Raw genomic sequence first — 21,982 nt, forward strand, 5'->3', positions numbered from 1 at the left:
GAGAGCTGGAATGGTTGGCATGCACGGCAGAGAAGTGTCCTACTCTCTCCTCCATAGTGAAAATTACTGTTAGAAACACATATTGTATCTGACCCTGGTACAAGTGCTGTGGGCTATGTTATGATGGTGCTGGTGTCTGCACGCTGTAAGTACCTCAGATCACAACTGCAAGCCTTGTTCCATGAAAAGAAAATGTACAGGATCACCCAGTGCAGGCTATCTGATGAAGTCAGCATTATATCTGAACTATCTGTTACAAGCAAATGTGTAAATAATAGCCAACTCCTTATCTCTAGTGTTGATGTTTCTGAGAAACTTTGGAGAGTGGTAAGGTTGGTCAGTGTTGTCCTGTGATCTCTACTAAGGTCAATAAGAGCTGGATATCTGAAAACCCGTGAAGAGGGTTAACCAAATGCATCTGCCACTTTAACTGAAGCACTAGTCCGTGATGCATGTCCACCGCCTGTGCCTTTAGACTGTAGGGAGCAGGAGCTACCTATACTTTCTGTACCTGTGTAAGCCTGTGTAGATAACATGCCACATTTGCTACGCTTTTGAACTTTTTCACACCTTCTAACACTCTTTAGCTCTATAGGGATGCTACCTAACATTATTCTTTCTGCGCTAAGCCTTCTTCTGGCTGTTCGCAGAGCAGAGGCACCTCATCTGTGTAAACAAACCTTTTCCCTTCGGCGATGGTCATTGAAACAGGGGCAGAGAGGTTCACTTCCAATGTTGCACCTTGCTTGTAAAGACATAGCCCTATGGAATGAGACCACTGCAGCTACATCTATGCAAAGCTATCCTTTACTTGTTAGCCCTAACAGCGAGTATTGAGCTGTCTCACCAGTGTCCAGTGAATATAGCTGGAGCACTTGTTTGTCCAGGAGAGACTGAGGACAACAAGGAACAAAGGAGGAAGAAACTGAAGTTTGTCTCTTTGCCCGAATTATTTATTCCTGATTTTCAAAAGCTTCAGTTTTACCTAAATCAATAACGTGAAATGTTACAGGGCACTGCCAGGTAAATGTAATGCTCCTCAAACCTGCCTGCAGTCTTTGACTGCTAACATATTTTCAGTTGCTGCCCAAAGTATTCCATAGGTATCTCACTAAAATCAAGAGCTACAATCCAGGCCTCATTGTTTAAATCAACAATTCATGTTCCTCAGCGTGGGTACATGAAATTTACAGCTACAGACAAGCTTAAGTTTTAGCATTTGAGTCATGCTGCTCATCTTCTTAAAATCAGGCATGTATGGAGGTGTTTGCAGGATTGGGGCTACATCACTGAGTGATTAGAAAACAGTCCCCTCTGGGTCTCAATTAAACATGGCTCCAGTCGCACAAATCAATGCACCAGGGGGGCGGTTTGAAGCTGAGATCATGTCTACAGCACAAGGCACAGCTGACATCACCATGCTAATCTGGGGTGTGAGCGCTCTGTGCTCGCTGAATCCCCTAGTTTACCTGCAGTTACAACAGCACAACTGTTCCCTTGCCAGTCTAACATATTTCTGCTGAGAGGAAGAGGAAGGAATGAGTAAACGAAGGCTTGATGCCATTACGATGTGGATGGCCATCACAGATGTGGAACTACTGTCATGACTCCTGTCCAGGAGGACGCACTGTTTTGGGTGATTTTGATCAGGGATAGAGGTGAAGATGGCAGCTCTGCAGCATTCCCTGTGATAAGTCTTACCAGTAGAAACAAGCCTGGTATAGGCTGCCGCAAATGACAAACTTTTTCTTTTTTTTCCAGAGCAGTGTATATTTATAAACTGCATTCTAGTTTAGACATGGCTACAGTTAATTAATGTTTGTAAAGCACTGAAATTGAAAGGTGTTATGCAAATGCAAAATATTCTTCAGATGCAAAGCCTCATTTTATTTTTCAGAAAGGGTGTTTTCTTTCTTTGTCAGTTATGTTTTTGCTTATGTTGTAAACGATTGGTTGCCTGTGTTTGCTGTTGTAACATGTATTCTTATTACCACTTTGTCTGTCTTCATTGGGATGTCTGCATTTCAGTCTCCAAGGAATTTCTTAAATGCTATGCATGCAAATTTCAGTTCACAGATGTGCAAATTACGCAGATGCTTTCCATCCCTCATAGGTAAAAAGGCTGGAAGTTGCAGAAGGGGTGTATACTTGGAATGTGTATGCTGGCACAGTACTGAAACCACAGCTCTTTGAATTCATATTTTGCTTCTGAAGATTATTCCTAAATCAAAACCAATCCGATTTAACAATGATTTTTAAATGGTCTACTCATAAATCATCAAACCAAGCATCTTGTTTATGAAGGATAAATTTAAAACTAGTGCTTCTGCCCTGCTTAATGAAATCTTCTGAAGAAGGAAAAATAACTAACACATTGAATAAGGGAAACAATTCTATGAAATGAGGCAGAAAGTATTTTCTTGTGTTGCAGTAGAGGAACTGTAGAAGACTGTCCATGACTGTTGAGACTCTGCTTTTTAAAAAAAAAAGAAATAAAAAAAAAAAAAAGAGAAGGGGTTACTGGTTGTTAGGAAACCTTTTAGGGGCGCCTGGCGAAGAATGTGTATCTGGCCAAGATGAAGGTCTCAGCATAATCTCACTAATTTATAGTAATAATAACAGGTTGCCTTTCTACTGTGCATAGAGGAAATATTTCTCAGTATTTTTAACTCAACAGCTTTTCATGCCTGTGTGATTCTAAATAACTAGTTAAAGTGACATTGTCTCTTGGGTACAAGGAAACAGCGTGATTATTTAAGAAATGTGTGAAGGTGGCAGGAAACACAAAATAGAATGATTTCAAGAGCTTCACTGTGTTGAACCCAGTTCGTACTTATGTGACATAATTAAACCAGTGTAATATAACAATGCATATATAACAATATTAAACTTCAGTTACCATGTCCCAGGGAAAACTGAAGAATAATTGCAGATAGAAACTGAATATAATCAGAAAAAGAGAGTCATCCCTGTGAATCCACATCAATTTCATTTTGCTTTTTCAGATTTGTGGATAATCATTGTTACCTGATCAGTCCAACGGTAACGCTATAAAAACAGTAATTTTGCATCTTGTAATTATTTTATCAGGTTAACACAGAATTTCAAAGCATGATCACTCTGATGAACAGTGGATTACATGAATATGCAATCTTTAACAAAGTTATATCAGTCTTTTCACCCATGTCCATTGTATGTATTATATCCTGAAACTTAAATTAAAATATTCATAGCTCACTGGAGAGAAAAGAAAAAACTATTAACTTGGGTATTTTGGGAAAATGTGTAATCAAAGAAGTGAGAAAGATGCAGTCTGGCCTGGGAACACATTGCTGAAAGGTGAAAGTAAGGAGGAGGTGCCCAAAGCATAACTCCCATGACACACTGTGGTGGCACTTCTAACTGCACTGTTTGCTTTCTCAGACAGGAGGATTCTAGTAAAAGAAAAAAAATAAAAAAAAAGAAATGAAAGTTAGGAGTAGGAGAGAAGACTGTTTTCTTATGGCCTTTTCTTTTTTATCCAAAATGACTTTTCCTAAACAATTACCAAACAGTTACATATATACCTGACTTAAAGATTCACATTTTTAGTGGTTTTAATCATAGGTGTGTAGATGCATACATGCTCTATTTGCTTTATAGTAATGGAAATACAGAATCTGGTTTTTTTTTTCATGAGAAGGGTTAGAGAATCTCAAAGTCCTCCAAATGTAATGGCTGTACTTTAATGGAAAAAAAAAATAAAAAAAGAAATGATACTTCAGATCATTCTGTTGAGATGATACTTTAAAATTTTCTGTGATTCAAGAATCATGATCCCCTGGGGTACTGAGATGTTGTTGCTGTTTGAAACGTCAAAGCATCAAGAAAAAAAAGCTCTGCCATGTATCATGGCATGTAGACATCATACGTAGAAGCTACACAGAGTGCCACTTCCACAGTTTTAGACTCTGTAACTTTAAAACACAAAGAAATAGCTCATTAGACGTCCAAGAAGTTTTTTTCTTCTCATTTGCAGCTCCTTACAAAATGTGACATAGATTTGCTGCATATTAAGAAATACTTCTGATTCAGATAATAATGTGGTTGCTTATGTGTTTGAGCTTCTCCTACAGCAGTAAGCTCTTGAATATTATTCAGTTGACTTCCTCAAGGTTTCCTTGAAGTGCACAACCTCACAAATTTAAAAAAAAATCAAGTCATAGAATGGTTAAAGGAGACTAAGTTTGAAGTAGAGAGGTAGCTTAATGTTTTACTTAGGAACAATCCAGTGTGTTAGGCATCATCTCCTTCTTACTTTTGAGGGTTTGGTTTTTTTTTCCTGATACCCTCTGCAGCACAGGTGATCTCTGGGATTTTCAGCAGGTGAACACATCATCAATTTTTGAGCATCGCTGTCCTGAACAAACAGAATAAAACTCCTAGACCTATTTTAAGCTCAGATAAAGAGATGCTGAAAACTCACAATGTCTGGGAAATTCAGCTGCAGTGTTTGGCTATGCTTTGTGCTTTAAATGTGCTTTGAATACCTTTCCCTGTCTGCCCTGCTGTTTTGCTTGAGGTTATTGTCCCCTGAGCTGACATGATAGAAATTAATTTGAGTCACCAGTTTTCTGCCCGGCATATTAACCTAAACTGCCGATGGCCAAACTGTTGTAAGGGCAAAGCAACTTAATGGCCACCACTAAGTGCAATTTTGAGATTGTGAGTGAGCATCTTGAGTCAGTTTCCCATATGAAATTTTGTCTTGTTGATCACCTTCAGAACAATTCCTCTTCTAGTGTTCATACTTCCCTAACTACTGCAAGGTTTGGCTAAAAAAATCCACAAAAAAAAATTCTCACACATTAATATATTTAATGACAAGACTGAACAGCTTGAATTCCCTTCCATTCATTCTCACTGTTTTTATTTCTGTTCCCAAGGCATAAGACTGCTAACTGGAACATCGACTGTTCCTTATTATAGTCTCCTGCAGCACCTTCTACTGCAGGATCATTAGGAGAATGATTTTTTCCATCTGTTTGGTGAGTACAGCTTTCGTGTTTAGTGTCATCCGTATGTTATGATGGTAGTTTTATGTTCCAGTGACAAAGTAAATGGAGGTTCACGTATCTGTTCTTTCATGAATCTGCCATTTGCCTGATTGTTTCATGATCCTCAGAGGCCTTAGAGTTGTGAATGGAGCTGATTTATCGGCCTGGATAGGCTGTTTAAATCACATGTTGAGGGCAAGTAAGATAAACCGAGTTTCCCAAGCTGACTGACACTAATGAATAGTTACAAATGTTTTCTTTAGCTGAGGAATATTTAAAAAGAAAGAGAGAGACAGATCTGAGGGTTTGTTCTTTTTTTTTTTTTTTTTTCTTATAAAAGCTTCTCTGGAGCACATTTCTCATTAGGAGAAATGTGATAATGAAGGTCACTTGAGGAAGTCAAGATGATTTAGGGAAAGTGTTAAAAATCCTAGTATGCAATTCTTAATGGAGCAGTAGAAGTTACAGATGTAGGAGAAAGGTAGAAAAAGTAAGTAAAAGAGCATCTGAGCAACAGTTCAGTTCTACCGAGAAAAAAAAAAAATAATTGTCCAAGCTCAGTTGTGCCTTGATCCAAGGACTTGAAGCTAATATGTCTAGCACATTCAACGTGATAAGAAATCAAAGAAGATTCTTAACACTGAAGTTTCTGCCTTGTCCTTTTCCAGGAAAAAAAAAAAAAAGATGAAAACAGAGCAATGATAAAAGAGATTATGGCCCATAACATACCATACATTCATCTTCTTGAAATCACTAAAAATTAGTATCTCAGCATAAAAAAAAAAAAAGGAACAATTAGGTGATCACAGATTTTAATGGCAGGAAAGATGGCAATTACTCTCTTCCTGAAGAAAAAAAAAATTCATTCCTATAAATTCCAGTTACATAAGAGTATGGGCAATTACACTATTGAAGAAATCTGTGGCAGAGAGTAGGCACTAGAAAATATCTATGAAATATGATTCTCATTCATAGAGCTTTCAGAACTGCAGAACACCCACAGAGCAAAATCAGCTGCAGATTGGTCTTTCTACATCATGGAAATAATAGAAAATAGGGCTAGAGGGGAGCGTGAGTGGCCATCTCATCTTACCTCCCAGCGAAGGCAGATGAGCTATAGCTGAAACTTTCTGGCAGGCTAGCACAGCCCATACAATATGACAAACGTGGTTTTAGGGGGTTGGTTTGTTTGTTTGTTTCTTTTAAAAGTCTCTCTTAGCATGATAGAAAGATGTGTTCCAACTGTATGTAAAAAATCCGTGTTCTTAAAACAGCTAATACTGCCGAATGCACTCAAGTTCATTTCTGCCTGTATTTATTTGACCAGAAGCACGAACAACACTCATATTTAAATTTTGTCGTGCCGCAAAAGTCGATTCAGGGAAGAAGGCATTCAGTTAATTAAACTTTTCTCACCGGGTGTTCCTTGTGGCAGGACTTTGAAAAATTCTACGTGTTCTCCGTTTCTGCGGCATCTATTCCGCAGGCACAGCGGGCAGGGGAGGCGAGCAGCCCCCGGCACTGCTCTTTGCATTTTTAAAGGAAACTTTTTGCAGGGAAGGGAGCACCCGGGCTAGGAGACCCCACCACTGACGACGCGCCTTCCTGCTGCTTGTGGGATGTGTGTCTGTCCTGAAACGTGGTCACAGAGATCAGGATGTTCCGCATCGTAATAGCTGCCTTCAACAGATGGAGCATTTGTCTGTAGCTGAGAAAAATCACAGCAAAAGCAGCAGCGCGGCGGACCTGAACATTTATATACCCACACCTTAAAGGTTAGCCTGCCTTACCCTGCACTCAGGTAATTTCCGTGGTTTTTTAGGGCTCAGGAGAGCTCGGAACGGCCCCCGGCTCCTGTGTGGGCACAGCAGGGGGTGCGCTGGACCCCGCGCTCCCAGCCCCCCGCTCCGCACCCGCGCTGCCTCCCGCCTCGGGCGCCCTGCGTGGTTTACTGGGGCTCGAGCTGTGGGGGCTCTCCAGGCAGCCCGTCCTTTGCGGGTCGTGGAGAAAAGATGTCCGTTGTGAAATTCAACCGGAAAAAAAAAAGTGCATCTTAGGGGAAACGTCTCGTGGGAAATTACTCTCCTAAAAACAGAGCGGTTGCCTTATGGCAAGCACTCCTCAGAAGTAGGAGGAAGTCTCGTGTCGGGTATCTTTCTCCATCTCTCTCACACAGACTTTTTTTTTTTTAATCCCCCCCCCCCCCCCCCCCGCCCCCTTTCCTGTTACCCGTGCCCAATCTAACACCCGTGCCCGGGGTGATTACCCCTGCCCATGCCCGGTGTCACCCCCCTCCCGCCCGTGGCCGCTGTGCGGTTCTCTCCCCGCTTTTCCCCGGGCTGCAGGGAAGAGGCAGAGCAGGTGACAGACACGGCGCGCCCCAGCCGACGGCCGCCCTACGACCGCGGCGCTACGCGCGGGGCTCAGGCTTACGCGCGGCCTTTTCCCGCCCCTGACCCAGCGCCAGGTGTCCGAGCAACTGTGGTAACTTTTTTTTTTCTTTTTTTTTTTTAAAAAAAAAAAAAAAAAAAAAAAGGGGGTGATTTCGGGGCCTTTCCCGATCAGAGGACCGCTCCTGTTCGGGAAGATCCCGCTGCGGCCGCGCCCCGCGAGCGGGGGTGGGCAGCTCGCGCCCCGCTGCGCGCCACAGCGCGGCTCCGCGTGCGTCAGGCGGCGCGTGGCGTCAGCGGTGTCGGGCGCGGGGCGGCGAGGAGGGTGCAGCGGGAGCGGGGGGGTGGTGGGGGGGGGGGATGTTGGAGGGGGGGGGTGAAGGGGAGGCGCTGCATCCGGAGGCGATGGCGGCACCGCCGTGACATCACCCCGCGGCTTATATAGTTGGGGAAGGGTCGGCGTCCCCCGCCTGGTGCCTGCAGCCGCCCGCCGTGCTGAGGGCACGGAGCAGCGTGGAGCCCTCTGTCTGTCTGTCTGTCTGTCTGTCTGTCTCTCTCTCCGTCTCTCCCCAGGATTTATGGACTGTACTTTCTAGAGGGCGGCGCGGCAAGGATGAGAGCCCAGTTGGTCTGCGTGGTGCTGCTGGCCTTGGCCTCCTGCAGCCTCTGCTCAGGTAAGCGCCCCCCGCCGCCCGGGCGCCCCCCGCCGCCGCCTCCCGGGGTCTCCCTGACCGGTGGGCGCTGAGCCGCCCCCGGAGCCTCGAGAGGGACCGAAAGAGAGGAGGTGAAGTCGCTGCAGGCTACGGCGGCCGTGCCCGGTGGGCGCCAAGGAGCTGGCCCCTGTCCCGGGCTCCGGCCGGCAGCGTTTTTACTGCCGCTCCCGTAACTTTCTCCCTCGGTACGAGCCCTTCCCTCCTCACAGCGTCCGTCCCATGGCGTTAGTGTAGGCTAAGCCACTGGAAACATCATCGTCATCAGTGTAGAGCATCCGCTTGGTGAGGTGATGCTGCCTCGTTTGTGATTTATTGAACGCCATGTGTTTCCAAACTGTGATGGAAATCGTAATTTTAGCAACTCGTGTGAATAGCTTGCTGTAGTGCAGATGGACGTGACCGTATGCACTTTAGTCACTTTTCAGTGGCAGAAACACAGCTTCAGTATTCTGAGGGGGGAAAAAAAAACCTGCTAGTAACTGATCTGAAATTATGACAAAAAATGCTGAATCGGGCGCAGATCACACAATAGGAATAGGAAGTGCATTTCTACTCTAAGAGCAACTGCTTTAGAAACCTAGAAAAAGAAGATCATATATTAAAATGCATTGCCTACTCCTTTGGAAAATTACACAGCTAAGTGTGTGTCGTTTGTGCCCTAAGTTTATGACCAAAAATAGGTATAGTGGCCATTGAACAGGTGTGCACACGCAGACATGAAGCAGAATAGGCTTCAAAATCTAATCTTAACCAACTTGCAAATTACTTTAATTTTGAACTCCACAAAATTTAAAGAGTAAATTTACAAGTGGCTTCATTTTTCAGCTTCAGTATGTAGGAGAACTCAGAATTCCTAGTTCTCACTTTAGATGCAAGTTCCCAATTTGAATTCCCCTGCAGAAGAAAAATGCAACGCACATAGTACCTTCATTTTGTCACAATTTAAACAAAATTATTCTGTATATTACAAAGAGCTGGTGATCTTAGTGACAAGGCTTAGTATTTATTATTTTCTCCCCATATAACTGAAGCTTTTTAAGCAAATACTTGGCTAGTGTTTTCAGTGAGGCAGTTTCAAATTCAGCTGTTTATAGAGCCTGAGTGAAAGCCACTAAAGTAAAAAATTGCAGTGGAAATTAAAACAGGCCTATTAAAAAACTCAGAAACAAAATTGTATATGTAACTGACTTGATGGCTCGTTTGCTTGAAAACTTGAAATATATTTAGATGAGAAATGCCCTGAAGAAGCTGGTGTGGAAGGGGTAAATCAGTTTTAACTAATATGAACAATTATGTCATAAAGAAAATGATAATTTTAATTTTCTTTTGAAAGTATTTGCCCTCAGGGGAAAGTGTGTACCTGTAGAATGTAACTATTCCTTTAGAATGTAAACATATTAATATAAGCTATATTTCCTGTCAATAAGAAGTGAATCAAGAGGACATCAAACTGTGTGAATTTCCCTCTGATTTGAACAATAACGTGTAACCAGACTTTTTATACATTGCTTTCTGGAAGTCTGCTCTTTTTATGCTTTTACTTCTCATCTGTCTCCTTCAGTGTTGTATTATCTGGATGTGCTCTCTTCTCCTCTGCCAAGCCTTGCTTTATTCTTCACTCAAGGAATCTTGATCAGCCTCCAGACTTTTTCTCAAACAAAATTTTTCTTAATACCTACCTATCACCTACATCAGCAGCTACCTTCCAGCCTCAATGGTTTGGAAGCTATATTCCATCATCTATAAAATATAAAAGACAGGTGCTAACCAGACACAAGTCCTTTCATTGTCCTCAGCTGGCACGACTCAGGACACCAGAAATTGTGATGCTGCCACACATATGCCGCTCACCCATTCACAGGAGCTGCTAGTAGAAATTCAGCTGAGGTGATCTTGTGCTGCCAGCAGAACTTTGGCTAATGGTATAGTGGTTAAGAGGTTAGGTAACACTGAAAACCAGTAGTGCTGAAAAGGCTGTAAGGCATTAGGTTGGAGAGTAGTTGCTAGTGACTTGCTGCAAGTCTACAAACCAGTATTTAATATTTTCAATAACAACTTCAATGCAAAAGCTAAGAATGAATTAATGTATTATGCTGGTAATGCAAAGGTGAACAGGAGCATTGCTACAGAGGAAGATGGGCATAACACACCGAAGAAGTTTTTGATGACCGGAGTAATAGAAACGACAAGCAGTGCAACAGTACGAAATGCAATAGCTTAGGAAATAACAGAAGTTCCTATTAAAAGCTCCTTTTGATAGAAACACCACTGCTGGAAATGCAGAGGAGATAAAAGGCTTGGTCATGTTATCTGACCTAATTTTTTTTTAAAATGGGATACTGAAGTTTTTCAGCTGTGAAGGACAAACAAAATAAAAAAAAAATATCTAAGAGAGATACTTCCTGTAGCTAATGGTAAGCATTAAGGTAGTGAAGTACTGAGGCTTCTCATCTGAACTGTGCTATGCTGCTCTGTCTTGAGATCACATCAGGCACAGAGGAGGGCCAGTGAGATGAGTTGGGGAATACAAGGCTATTACAAGAAAGATGAGAGTCTGACAGCTGTGCACATAGCCTTTTGGTGAAGTATTTATGGAATTTCCAGGGGAATGCTTTATGTCCAAAGGTACAGTGACCTTGCATTTGTTTGATAATCACTATGTAAGCACACGCATGTAAGATCTGAGCTGGGAAGAGCTGTGATTGCTCTCAAAAATACCTGAGTTAGGTAAATATTAGAAATAGAAAGATAATAGTGAAGGAAGTTATATGCAAGCCATTAAGAAATTTGTGATTAGAAATAAGTTGGGCTTGAAATTAGAAAAAGGTGAATAGCTATTGATAGTTTCGAAGAATTCCTCAAAGTAAAAACACAGTGGTGGTGGTTATGAGATCTTGTAATTGAGATTGAACATGATTGGTTTTTAAGAGCATTGTAACGGTTGGCTTCCTGTGCTAGCAGAAATCTGTGGTAGATAGTACATATTTGTATAACAGTTCCCTTACAGTCTCATGTTCTGTGAAAGGTAGTAACACAACATGGTGATGATCCCTGAAATGAAGGCATAGACAGAATCTATCCACAGATTCTGTGGTAGGGTGTTACATGCCAATAGCATTGATTATTTTAATGAAAGTTAGATATGACTTACGTGAATGTGGGATAGATTTTGTTTTGTTTGGTTTTAAATATAAGTAAATGTATTGTTTGGCTTTAAATTGATGGTATTCCAAGAAAGCTAAAAGCCATGTGGAACTCTCTTTTGCCAGAAGACTAAACTGATTTCTGTATATTTGTCGTCTTTGAGCTGTGGTTGCTGCTACATTTTCAAGGCACCAGATCTTCCTTGTAATTCTGTACAGCAGAAAGCAGAATAGTTTGTAGCTGTTTTGTCTTTCTACAGCAATTTTTACCCTATTCATCAAATTACAGGTCTTGCAAGTCTGCTGAGCTATCAAAGGACAATTAAATTAGGAAAGAAAATCCTAAGACTTTGAGTCAGAATACTTTCTTTTGGTATATGCATTGTCAAGAGCTTGTATCTCAAACTCTAGTCAAGTTCAATTCCCTCCTATCAGTAAAAATATTCTTAATTGAATCCAAAGTAATCAAGACTAAATCTTACCAAGTCATCGTAACTGCCATTCACCTATTACTTAAATAAATATTGTTTGAAAATAAATATCCAAAATCTTCTTCCAAAGTAAGCAGAAGTGACAAATAGTGATTATGCAAATCATACTGATTTTGAATGAAAAATATTGCAGCGGTTTTGTTAGTCTGACTTGTCTGCTGATTAGTGGACCTGTCTACCAGAGAACTAAGGTTGATGGATCGTTTCACTGACTTCAATAAGCTTTATCATGCTTTAAAGATGTAGTGAGTATCCATTTCAGCATAAGATTGCTGTTGCCTGAAGACTGCTCACAGTTCCTCTAGGTCACTTTGCTGTGTTTTTATCTAAGTTGTTTGTTTGGTTGGTTTTGTTTGTTTGTTTTTCAGAATTCATTGCTGTATCTAAATTCTGTATGCTGAATTGAAATGTCTGTGATTTATGATGAAATAATAAACATATGTTTCTGATTTATTTCCAGATTCAGAAGAGGAAATGAAAGCATTAGAAGCAGATTTATTGACTAATATGTACACATCAAAGGTAATTATTTTTCCTCTTTTAGCTGACGGGTGGGGAGCAAATGAATTGTCATTACAAACCCAGAAGTCTTTGCACAAAGTAATAACCTATGGCCTAGACCAAAAAGTTCAGTGCTAAACATTACTTCGGTGCAAGATTTTCTCCCGTTCAAAGGAAATTCAAAGGTGTTGATGTGACACACTAAAAGTGCTCTTCACTTGTAACACTGGTACTTTCATTAAACTGTCAAAACTGTGTTATGTGCAGAGATGTAAATTTATATGGGGAAATGTGTTTCCAATAGGTTTATGCCTGATGAAAACTAAATTAACCTTGAGTCGAATCCATAAGTGCTGGTTTTATGCAGAACTTTTCTTATATGCATGTAAAATTAAGACAGTCGTAAAGCAAAAACTGTTAATACATATGCTGATTTTGGTTCAGAAATTTAATCAAGGTGTTAGTACTGGAACATCGGGACATAGATGTGAAAATATTATTCTAATAAATGGCATTTCCTTGACAAGTTGCCAAACTGTGAGCCAGTACATGTTATTTAACACAAATACACAAAAATTCGGTTCCAATCTCATATTGACAAGGTGAAGCAGCAAGTGCTGCACATATGTATTGAACAGGCTGATAGACACTTTCTCAACACTGTTATTTTCCACAAATGATTAAGAAATATATATGTCTAATATTTTTTTCAGCAACATATTAAAGAACAAACCCTGTAACAAGTGCCATGGGCTTAAGGTTGAATGTTTTTATTCTTTGTTCTAATGAAGTTCAAATGTTGCGTAAATTCAGTGGAAAATAAAATGACAGATGAAAATTTTTCCCCAAAATAGAATTTCATAAGCCAATGACTAGTTGAATGTTAAGGAGAAAACCTGCCTGGAAGACTTCTGTATTTACTGTATTTGCTTATATACGAGCTTTTTCACAAGATCCTTTGAATAGACTAGAATAAGAAATGAGGGCAGAAAATACATTGTTTTGATCTGGTCTGGCAATTCTTAGATTCCCATGTTCTTTACTGGCATGGTAGTTATCCTTAGATGCCAAATAAACCTGTTTGCCACTCAGTCCTCTAAGGTACAGAGAGATTTAATAGGTATTCTTTTCTTGAGACAGATTTAAATGTAGGAGGTTGACAAAAATAGTTCTTTCTCTTTGTGGAAAATCATAGTATGCCCTGGGAGGAAACCTTGCAACTCCTGGTATTTCTGCTACTGACTTTAGTGGAACTGTGATCCTACTTCCACTTCCATTTTTTTCCTCCCTCCCAGCACAGAGCACAATCTCAGGTAACTAAAAATGCACAAATAGAGTGCACCAGTTGATAATGTAATGATATTTGCTGTAATACTCCTATATGTTGTTTTATATCATGTAGCTGCTATTCAGTTTCCTTACGGTATATACCATAAATCAAGTCACACCTGAAGCTGACAGAAGCAGTAGATGCATGGTGGAGACATTGCTTTAATTCTATGTTATACTGCCTTAAATCACTATCTAAAATTAATTAGTTCAATATGTGTTGTCTCTTGACATAAAAGTAAGGCATAGAGGAAGCACTAAAAAGTGCATAAATGCTTCTACAAGAGGCATACCACTACTCCATTCCTTACTGAAATGACAAATTATTTTTATTTTTCTGTTGTCCTCTGCTAGCTTTTAACCCTCATTAGAACTAAAGTATGGTTCTGGTGTGAGAGACAAATTTGAGAATAGTGTGTGTAATAACTGTCTTGTATTGTGCCTGAGATCTGGTTCCAGTTGAGGCCAATTACTGTTAAATTGCATTAACCGTCGTTGACACTGACTTGGTAATAAGAAGCAAGGGAAATCCAGACAATGTAAATAGCATTAGGATGATGTGAAAAAAAAAAGAAAAAAAAAGGAAAAACTTGTTTATCAAAGTTCAGATCTAAAAATGCAGCAAAGTGGATTATCCCTTGCGGTTCTAGTATTTGACAGAAAAAAAAGTCTTCCTACATAGGCACTTGTGAATTATAGCATCAAGACTGCAGCTAGAGTTTAAGTGCACACCTTTTGCTACATTCAGTAGTCTGTCCAATGTTATGGAAAGAGTTATGATATGCTTTTGACTTCACAGATTGCTGTCCAGTGTCTACTGGCCCTTTTCAAACTGTTCTTTAAAGTTCAAACTGTTCTTCTTCATCTATATGCTGAATCACTCTCCATTTTTAAAGAGTATGTCCATGCTTATTAAGACCTGTCTTCAACATTTAATACAGTTTATCTTCAACATTAAATACAGTTTATCATCCTTCCCTGCTGTTACATGTCAAAGAAGATACAGGGATCAAGCAAGTCCCTAAAATGCTTTATCTGTCTTTCTTCTAAGATAAAATCCAAAGAGCCATTTGGAAGATCTGGTAAGACAACACAACCTGAAGTATCACAAATACGTGGACAGTTACCTGTTGTCTCTCTTTTGTATCAAATAGATAGTTCTATTCCCAGCTTCCTAAATGCTTGCCTGAAACCACCTGTCCTGAACTCAGACAAGATTGGGATGATGTTAAAAAGGGGGGGAAAAGTGTTTCTTTGAAGAATATATCGTCACTATAATATACTCTACTTTTGGGATCCCCACTCACATTAATTTCTGAAGTCCTGGACCTTCTGAGCTTCTTATTGTTTTAGGATGCCTATTGCTTATGTGCCCGGACAGTTTAGCTTCCTTGTCTGAGGCAGATGAGGTTACAGCTGCCTAGGAGTTACTGACTTCCTGACTCAGTCATCACACAAAAATTCATTACATTTACAGGCATTAGTATACACCATGGAAGAACTTCTGCTGTAACAGAACTCAATACCATGTCTGCTTAAAGACAGTATTTTTATTATTTCTGTGGTTACATTCTGAACAAAATTCAACTACTGTTCCAAAAAGGAACTGTAGAGATCCTACATTACCTTGGATTTTACTTGGTTATGAATATTTTTCATTTACTTTACTTTCACTAGATAAAGACAAGAATATAAAAAGCAGAGAATTGAGCTTTCTTTTCCTAAAAAAAGAAAAAAAAAGGCATTTGAGAGGTGTACATTGTAACATAAGAAGTATCTTAAACAAACTATTAGGGTATTATTCAACTGTAAAAGAAAAGAAAACGATATATAAATTATAACTTGTGATTCTCTTTAATCTTTCATAGGACAAGCCTTTTATCAAAGGAGGAAATATTCTCAAGCTCATTTCAGTTTCTTAGATGATTTAAAATTCAAGATATATGAGGTGTAGCAAATCATGTACCTGAATCTCATTTCAGAAGCTTATTCAACAGTGGAAATGCGTACATTGTATTAATTTCAGCATTGGTAACTTTTAAATTCTAATTCAGAATGCAGTCTCTTTTGTTTCTTGAGATCACTGCCTGATATTTTTCAAGTTAGTCTTAAAGATATTAGTTCTATCTTGGCAAATATGGGTTCCTTGATCCCTTGTGTAGATGTTTTCCAAAACATGTTTTGAGCAACTGTAGCTGGTATTGCTTAAACCTGTGTGGAAAATATATCACACATTGGAAATGCACCTGATCATTTTGGTTATGGCATCTTAACCTGTATTTTCACATATTCCTTTAGGATAACCACCTCAGAGATTTCCCATAACCTATAAAACACAGCTGTCTAATTGCAATTCTTACTGTAGTAGTGAAGCAGAGTAGAAAAGTTGCATGACTGCTCTGTTCAGTGACTGGACAGAGACTGAACTGGAGAGCTCAATGTTCAGTTAAAAAAAAATACTTCACTCTTGACTGACGTTCTTAATGCTTTATAGTCTGTGAGCTGGCAGTAGTCTAAGTCAGAAACAGGTGTACTCAAGTAAAAATACTTTCAGGTGATATATGCTTGGTATTGTTAATGGGAATTAGACTCCCTTAACAAAGTACGCTTGCAGATAGCACTGCCAATTTTTTTTCCCCTAAGCTCATAGGTAGAAGCTAAGACCAATTTCACCTAATGAAGTCTGCTGTTTAAGTATTTTACTAATATATGGAGGAAGGTTCCTTTAAACATAGGCATGCATCAGGCTAACATAAAGTATTAACTTTAGATCAAAAAGATTCTCTTAAATATGCAAGAAGGTGTAACAAATTTCCCTATCCTTTCCTCTTCTCTTCTGTTCCCATCCGCTGGAATATTTTTTGTTTTGTTTTTTTTTTAACTCAGAACTCTCACTTGCTTACATAGCACTGCACATAAATTTTATTCTTTGTTGCAATTTAGCTGTTGCAGTGCTAGCTCACATTTGTTTTGCATACCCAGGAGAGAGAAGCACTCTGGAAAAGCCACCTCATTTGTCATGGAAAGCTCTATATTTTTACATTTCACAAATATTTTAAAGCAAGACCAAGGAAGATTTTGAAATTACAGTGGACACTTGCTCTTTTTGCTAGTTTAACTTCTGTTAATTAAATTAGACATTCTGCAAAGAGGTTAATTTTTGTTTTGAACCTGTCACATCTTTTCAAATAGTTCTTCAGACTAATTAGGGCACCTTGATGGAACAACAGATGAGCTCAAAGTAAACAATGCAGAGCCAATTCAAGCTTCTGAATAAGATTTTTGATTTGTTTTTGTCTTAGCCTCAAAACAAAACACACTTTTTTTCCTAAGCCTTGTCACAGCCTTGAGAACACACAGTGGTTTTATTAAAGGGCTAAATTATTCTCATTTTGAAAGGCATCACATGTATATTGGAGCAATGATTATGGCAAAAAGTGAAATTTTTGTAACCAATGCTAATAGTGATGCCAGCTTTTCTTGTTTCTTCCTCACTCCTCGCTATTTTCTTGATTTTCCCTTCAACAAAATGGTAAAGTGTGGTGGATATGCATAAATCTTGCATAAAATGCCCCTTTGTTAGAAAAGTGCTTTAAAGAAACAGCAGATTATGTGATTACCTGATGTTCAGCTAAGTAAGCAGTGCGTCCACAGTCTTAATTAGTGCTGCCAGTATGTAAAAGGCAATGTCTGTGTTGATGTAATAATTATATTTAACTTTGTCCAGGAAAGGAAGCAACTACATTTCAGTCCATAGGTAAAGTGTAATCCTGATGTGCACAGCAAGGAAGCCCTTGCCAGTAATAAATAGGAATTTACTATTTGGCTTTTGATTGGAGATTGCTGTTTCACCAGTTCTACTTTAAGGAAACAGATTTCTATACTCACCACTAAAAGGAATACAATTTTAAAGAAATAAGTAAAATGGGAGAATCAAGAAAGCAGCAAAGACATGAAAAGCAGTGGATGAGGTAGGAATTAGGTTTTTCACTTACCACACACTACTGCCACGACTGCTTGGAAAGAACAGTACCAGTAGAAAAGTAGAATTATTTTTCTCAACATTTTAAAAAAGGGTTTAAAAGTTAAAGAACTTCTAAATAATGTAAGATACTGGAGGAAGAAAAATTTGAGGCAAGTCATGATGAAATTTCTCTCTCTTTCTTTCTGTAACATCTCTGAACAGGTCCATTATGGACCACTTAAATAAAGTAGTTTTTCAGTCCGGTTACCAAATCAGGAGTACATTGTTTACACAGCTCAGATTCATCTTTACTCCATCTTCATCTAAGCCTGTAGACCTTTGATTCACATCTCCCAGGCTCATGACTCTCCAGCATCCAAAACTCCTGGGGCTTACAGATTCCATAATTTCAGATCCAGCCTCATCAAACAGCTTGCCCTGAAGCAGGGACTCTATTCTTTTTCTCGGGGAATTTTGAAATGATTGGTATTTGTTCTGAACTGGGGAGGAGCGTCTAGTTAACCACAGGCATCCACCTCGGATTCCAGTACTGGGAATTTATCCAGTGGGTTTGACTCATTGTCCTGATTTACACCTGTGAATTTATATTATATTAATTTCCATCTGTGTTTTTGTTTGCACCTGTGCAGAATGACTTTGAAATGCTACCATTCTGGTTTGGTAGCAGTTTCGTTTTTCATCATGTGTTTCTACCTGAGGGCTAAGGCTGTGGGGAAGCAGACTCGGTGTATTTAATAAATGAGTTGTCCTAATTTCAGCACTCTTAATTATTGTATAAAAGTTGAGCAGATGAAAAGTACTTGAAACACACAAACTTACTCCTACCAAAATGTTTGAATGTCACACATTTTATTACTAAAAAAAAAAAAAAAAAAAAATTTCAATGCATTAAATAGTGGTTATTTGTTCTTTCAGATTAACAGAGCAAAACTTCCTTACTGGAAGATGACCCTGCTAAATGTCTGCAATCTTGTCAATGACATGAACAACCAAGTGGGGGAGACTGTTGAGGTAGATGAAGACGATCTCGTTTCAGGAAGACAGTTTCCTGCTTCTATTGATGGCTTCAGCTTGGAAGCAATGCTGACAGTATATCAACTCCAAAAATTTTGCCACAGCAGAGCCTTTCAGCATTGGGAGGTAAATCAGACTGTCACAAATGCATATTTCAATTGCTGTTCAACTCTCAGGCTCTGTTTGTAGTGATGTTTTAAAATCTATATCCTTGTGATCCCCATCACACAGTGTGATCCCCATCACACTGAGCTTTCCTTCCCTTTTTTATGCTCTGTAACACTTTTGATTCACTTACTGTGAATTAATGTAGTTTCTGTCGAACTGAGTGTGTTTTTTCTAATGACCCATGGAAAAAATGAGAACTGTTCTTAACTACGTACTCCACTCTGTAGCCATTCCAAGGAACGAAACAAACACATGAAAGTGAGCTCTATGTCAGAACACAAAATTAATATCTACTTAACAAACTTGAAGTTGCTGCAGATTTATTGAGGCATAACTAAACAGAGGCAGAGTGCAGCATCTTTGACAACAAGTTTTCTGAGGACTCTCTTCATCAGTACATTTATTGCTGAAAAGGACCTGCCACAGAACTGACTATATGAAATAGCCCATATGACTTAAGCACAGTTCCTTACTCTGCAGTTCCATCACCTCTTGTGGTGGCTGGGAATCATCACTCCGAACAGGACTGCTTGTGAAATTGAAAAAAAAAATTCCTCTCTCAGCTTAGGAACACACTTAGGTAGTGCAGAGGTTTATAAGACACAATAAAAGAAGAAGGGATAGAGCCAGAGGGAGAAGGATTGAAGAAGGCTTGAAATAAACTGTATACGTAATGAAAAAAGATCTTGTGATCTTATTCATCCAGAATTGAGTCCAAAGTCTGTTGAAACCATGAAAGTCTTTCAATTCATTTAAATAGAATTTAGATGAGCACTCATTTATTAAGTAATTAAGTGAGTAATGGAGTTTGATTGCTTAGGGAAATATTGAGGTGAGTATAAAAATGTTTTCAAATTAGTGCCTTTCAGCGAGACAGTAGGACTGTACTTGACCGTGGAAGAACGTGATGAGACAATGGATGAAATCTTAACAGATAAAGCAAGAATGAGTCTCAACAAAACACTAAAAATTCCAAGTAAAACTCAAACCAGAGTTACATAAGAAATTTTGATTGACAAAGTTTTGGCTTGTGCTTTTTGAAATTTCTTAGTTGTTCATTACACATTTTGATTTTTTAGCTGTAGGAAGTTGCAGATAAAAATATTGCTCATAAGCTGAAATCAGCAAGCAGTGGGTGTTTTAGGAGCTGTTTAGCCTAAATGAGTGATTGCAGAGTGACAATCATTAGGAAGTTTAGGAAGTTTAGGAATCTACAAGAAAGATGGGGAGAGGCTGTTTAGTAGGGCCTGTTGCGATAGGACAAGGAGTAATGGTTTTAAAATAGAGGGGGTTAGATTTAGATTGGATATTAGGAAAAAAATTTTTACAATGCGAGTTGTAGAACACTGGAACAGGTTGCCCAGAAAGGTGGTGGAAGCCCCATCCCTGGAAACATTCAAGGCCAGATTGGATGAGGCTCTGAGCAACCTGATCTAGTTGGGGATGTCCCTGCTCCTTGCAGGGGGGTTGGACTAGATGACCTTTGAAGGTCCCTTCCAACCCTAACCATTCTATGATTCTAAGTTTTCAGTCAATTTGAGTTTTAGTCCAAGGAGGACATACTAGCTTTTCTCTGTAGTCAAAACCAATGATCTCATTTCTTTCAGAGGTTTTTAAATATAACCTCCATAGGATTCAACTCATCTTTAGCCTGATCTTAGTTTTGTGTCTTGAGTTTTGGGCTTTTTTTTGTTTTAATTCTTTTTTTTAAAAAAAAAAACAAACAACAACTTTGCAACTATTATGGTAAAGGTTTTTCTTGGTGGCAGATGTTACAATGAAGTTTTATAAAATATTCTAGGAATTTATAATCTTCATTACTAAAAAAAAGCTGATAACATTGTGTCTCTTCTTGCATCCTACAGTTACTTCAGCAAGATGCTTTTGATTTAGAGAACTCAAGCCAAGACAAGGAAATAATGAAAAGAAAAAATCCGTATATTCTGAAACGACAGCTACATGTGAACAAAGCTAGAAGACCATACATACTCAAGAGAAGTTCATATTACTGATGCAGCAGAAGAAAGCAATGTATATTTAGTTTATAGGTAATTGTGCAGTATGGTTATCTTATTTAAATCTAAAACCATATTTGTGTGAAAATATATTATGGAAAATCATCAAGATTATAACATAACTGTGTCTTTTTTGCAATTGCTGTTTCTTGATTGTGATTTTTTCCTACTTGAGATCAATTGGACCAATACATTTGCAAATAAATTTAGTTTCTAAGCATGCTGTATTGTACAAAACTGAGACTTCAACGTATTTCCAACAATATTGTAGTATTTTCCTATTTTATAAAGCACACCAACATACATCAAGTAAATGGATATTGTCCATAAACCCTACTAAGCATCTTAAAATTTCTTAATGCAACACCTCAGACATATATATGCTTCCCAATTTTTGTATAATACACTAGTCAGAAATGCCACAATATCTTATATATTGTCAAGTTTAATTTATTAGGGAATAGGTCTAAGGAAGGAAGGAAATTAAATGGCAATTTCAAAATTCATATTCTAAATAGCCTGCTTGTAAATGAATTTTAAGTTCTTGACTACTAACTTGACACTGGAGAGTAATAATTTAGGAAAACAATACATAAGTGAGACTTTAACAAAGTATGCTAGTGAGAACAAACCTAGGTGTGCTTCAGAGTCTTGTGTATCACTGACTGAATAAGGAAAACAGTTTATTAAATTAGTAAAAGAATTTACATTGTCGACCTAATCTATAATTGCTCAGGGAAAAAAAAAAAAAAGACAAAAACTAAAAGCTGATTCATGCTCCTGTGCTGTCACTGTTAAAGTCAAAATACAAAATACTAGTCTGGTTATATGAGAAACTTGTGACAAATATTTGAAAGAATAATTAAAATTAGAACATCTTACAATTACAATTGAAAGGCATTTCCTTTCCCTCCTTCTATGAATTTGTAATAACAACATGCAGTTTCAGGGATTAAAGTCTTGGAAGTCAATGGAAAGGGAAGCTCTCAGCATGGAAAAAGTTATTTTCGAGCCATAGGGAATCAAGTGCCACCTGAAAATTACACATTTTCCAGCTCTGTGTCTGTGATGTGCACATAACATTTGGCATCTCGGTGATCCTGGTTTCCAGTCTGGAGGCAGTCTGAAAGAACTGGAAGTTACAAAACCAGTCAAAATAGAGGGATAGTCAAAGACCTATGAAGCCTGGATGCTTAT

General features: G+C 38.8%; 1 protein-coding gene across 1 annotated transcript; it reads left to right on the plus strand.

Annotated features, from left to right (window-relative positions):
- Positions 1–7,862: 7,862 nt before the first annotated feature.
- NTS (neurotensin) lies at positions 7,863–21,675 on the plus strand. Its single transcript, XM_086749953.1, has 4 exons — positions 7,863–8,100; positions 12,234–12,295; positions 18,504–18,728; positions 20,636–21,675. Exons 1-4 carry the CDS (start codon positions 8,040–8,042, stop codon positions 20,780–20,782), a joined length of 495 nt encoding a protein of 164 aa, XP_086606079.1. The 5' UTR covers positions 7,863–8,039; the 3' UTR covers positions 20,783–21,675.
- Positions 21,676–21,982: the final 307 nt, after the last annotated feature.

The sequence above is a fragment of the Chlamydotis macqueenii genome, chromosome 1, assembly GCF_036417535.1.
Source record: "Chlamydotis macqueenii isolate bChlMac1 chromosome 1, bChlMac1.mat, whole genome shotgun sequence".
NCBI classification, from domain to species: domain Eukaryota; kingdom Metazoa; phylum Chordata; class Aves; order Otidiformes; family Otididae; genus Chlamydotis; species Chlamydotis macqueenii.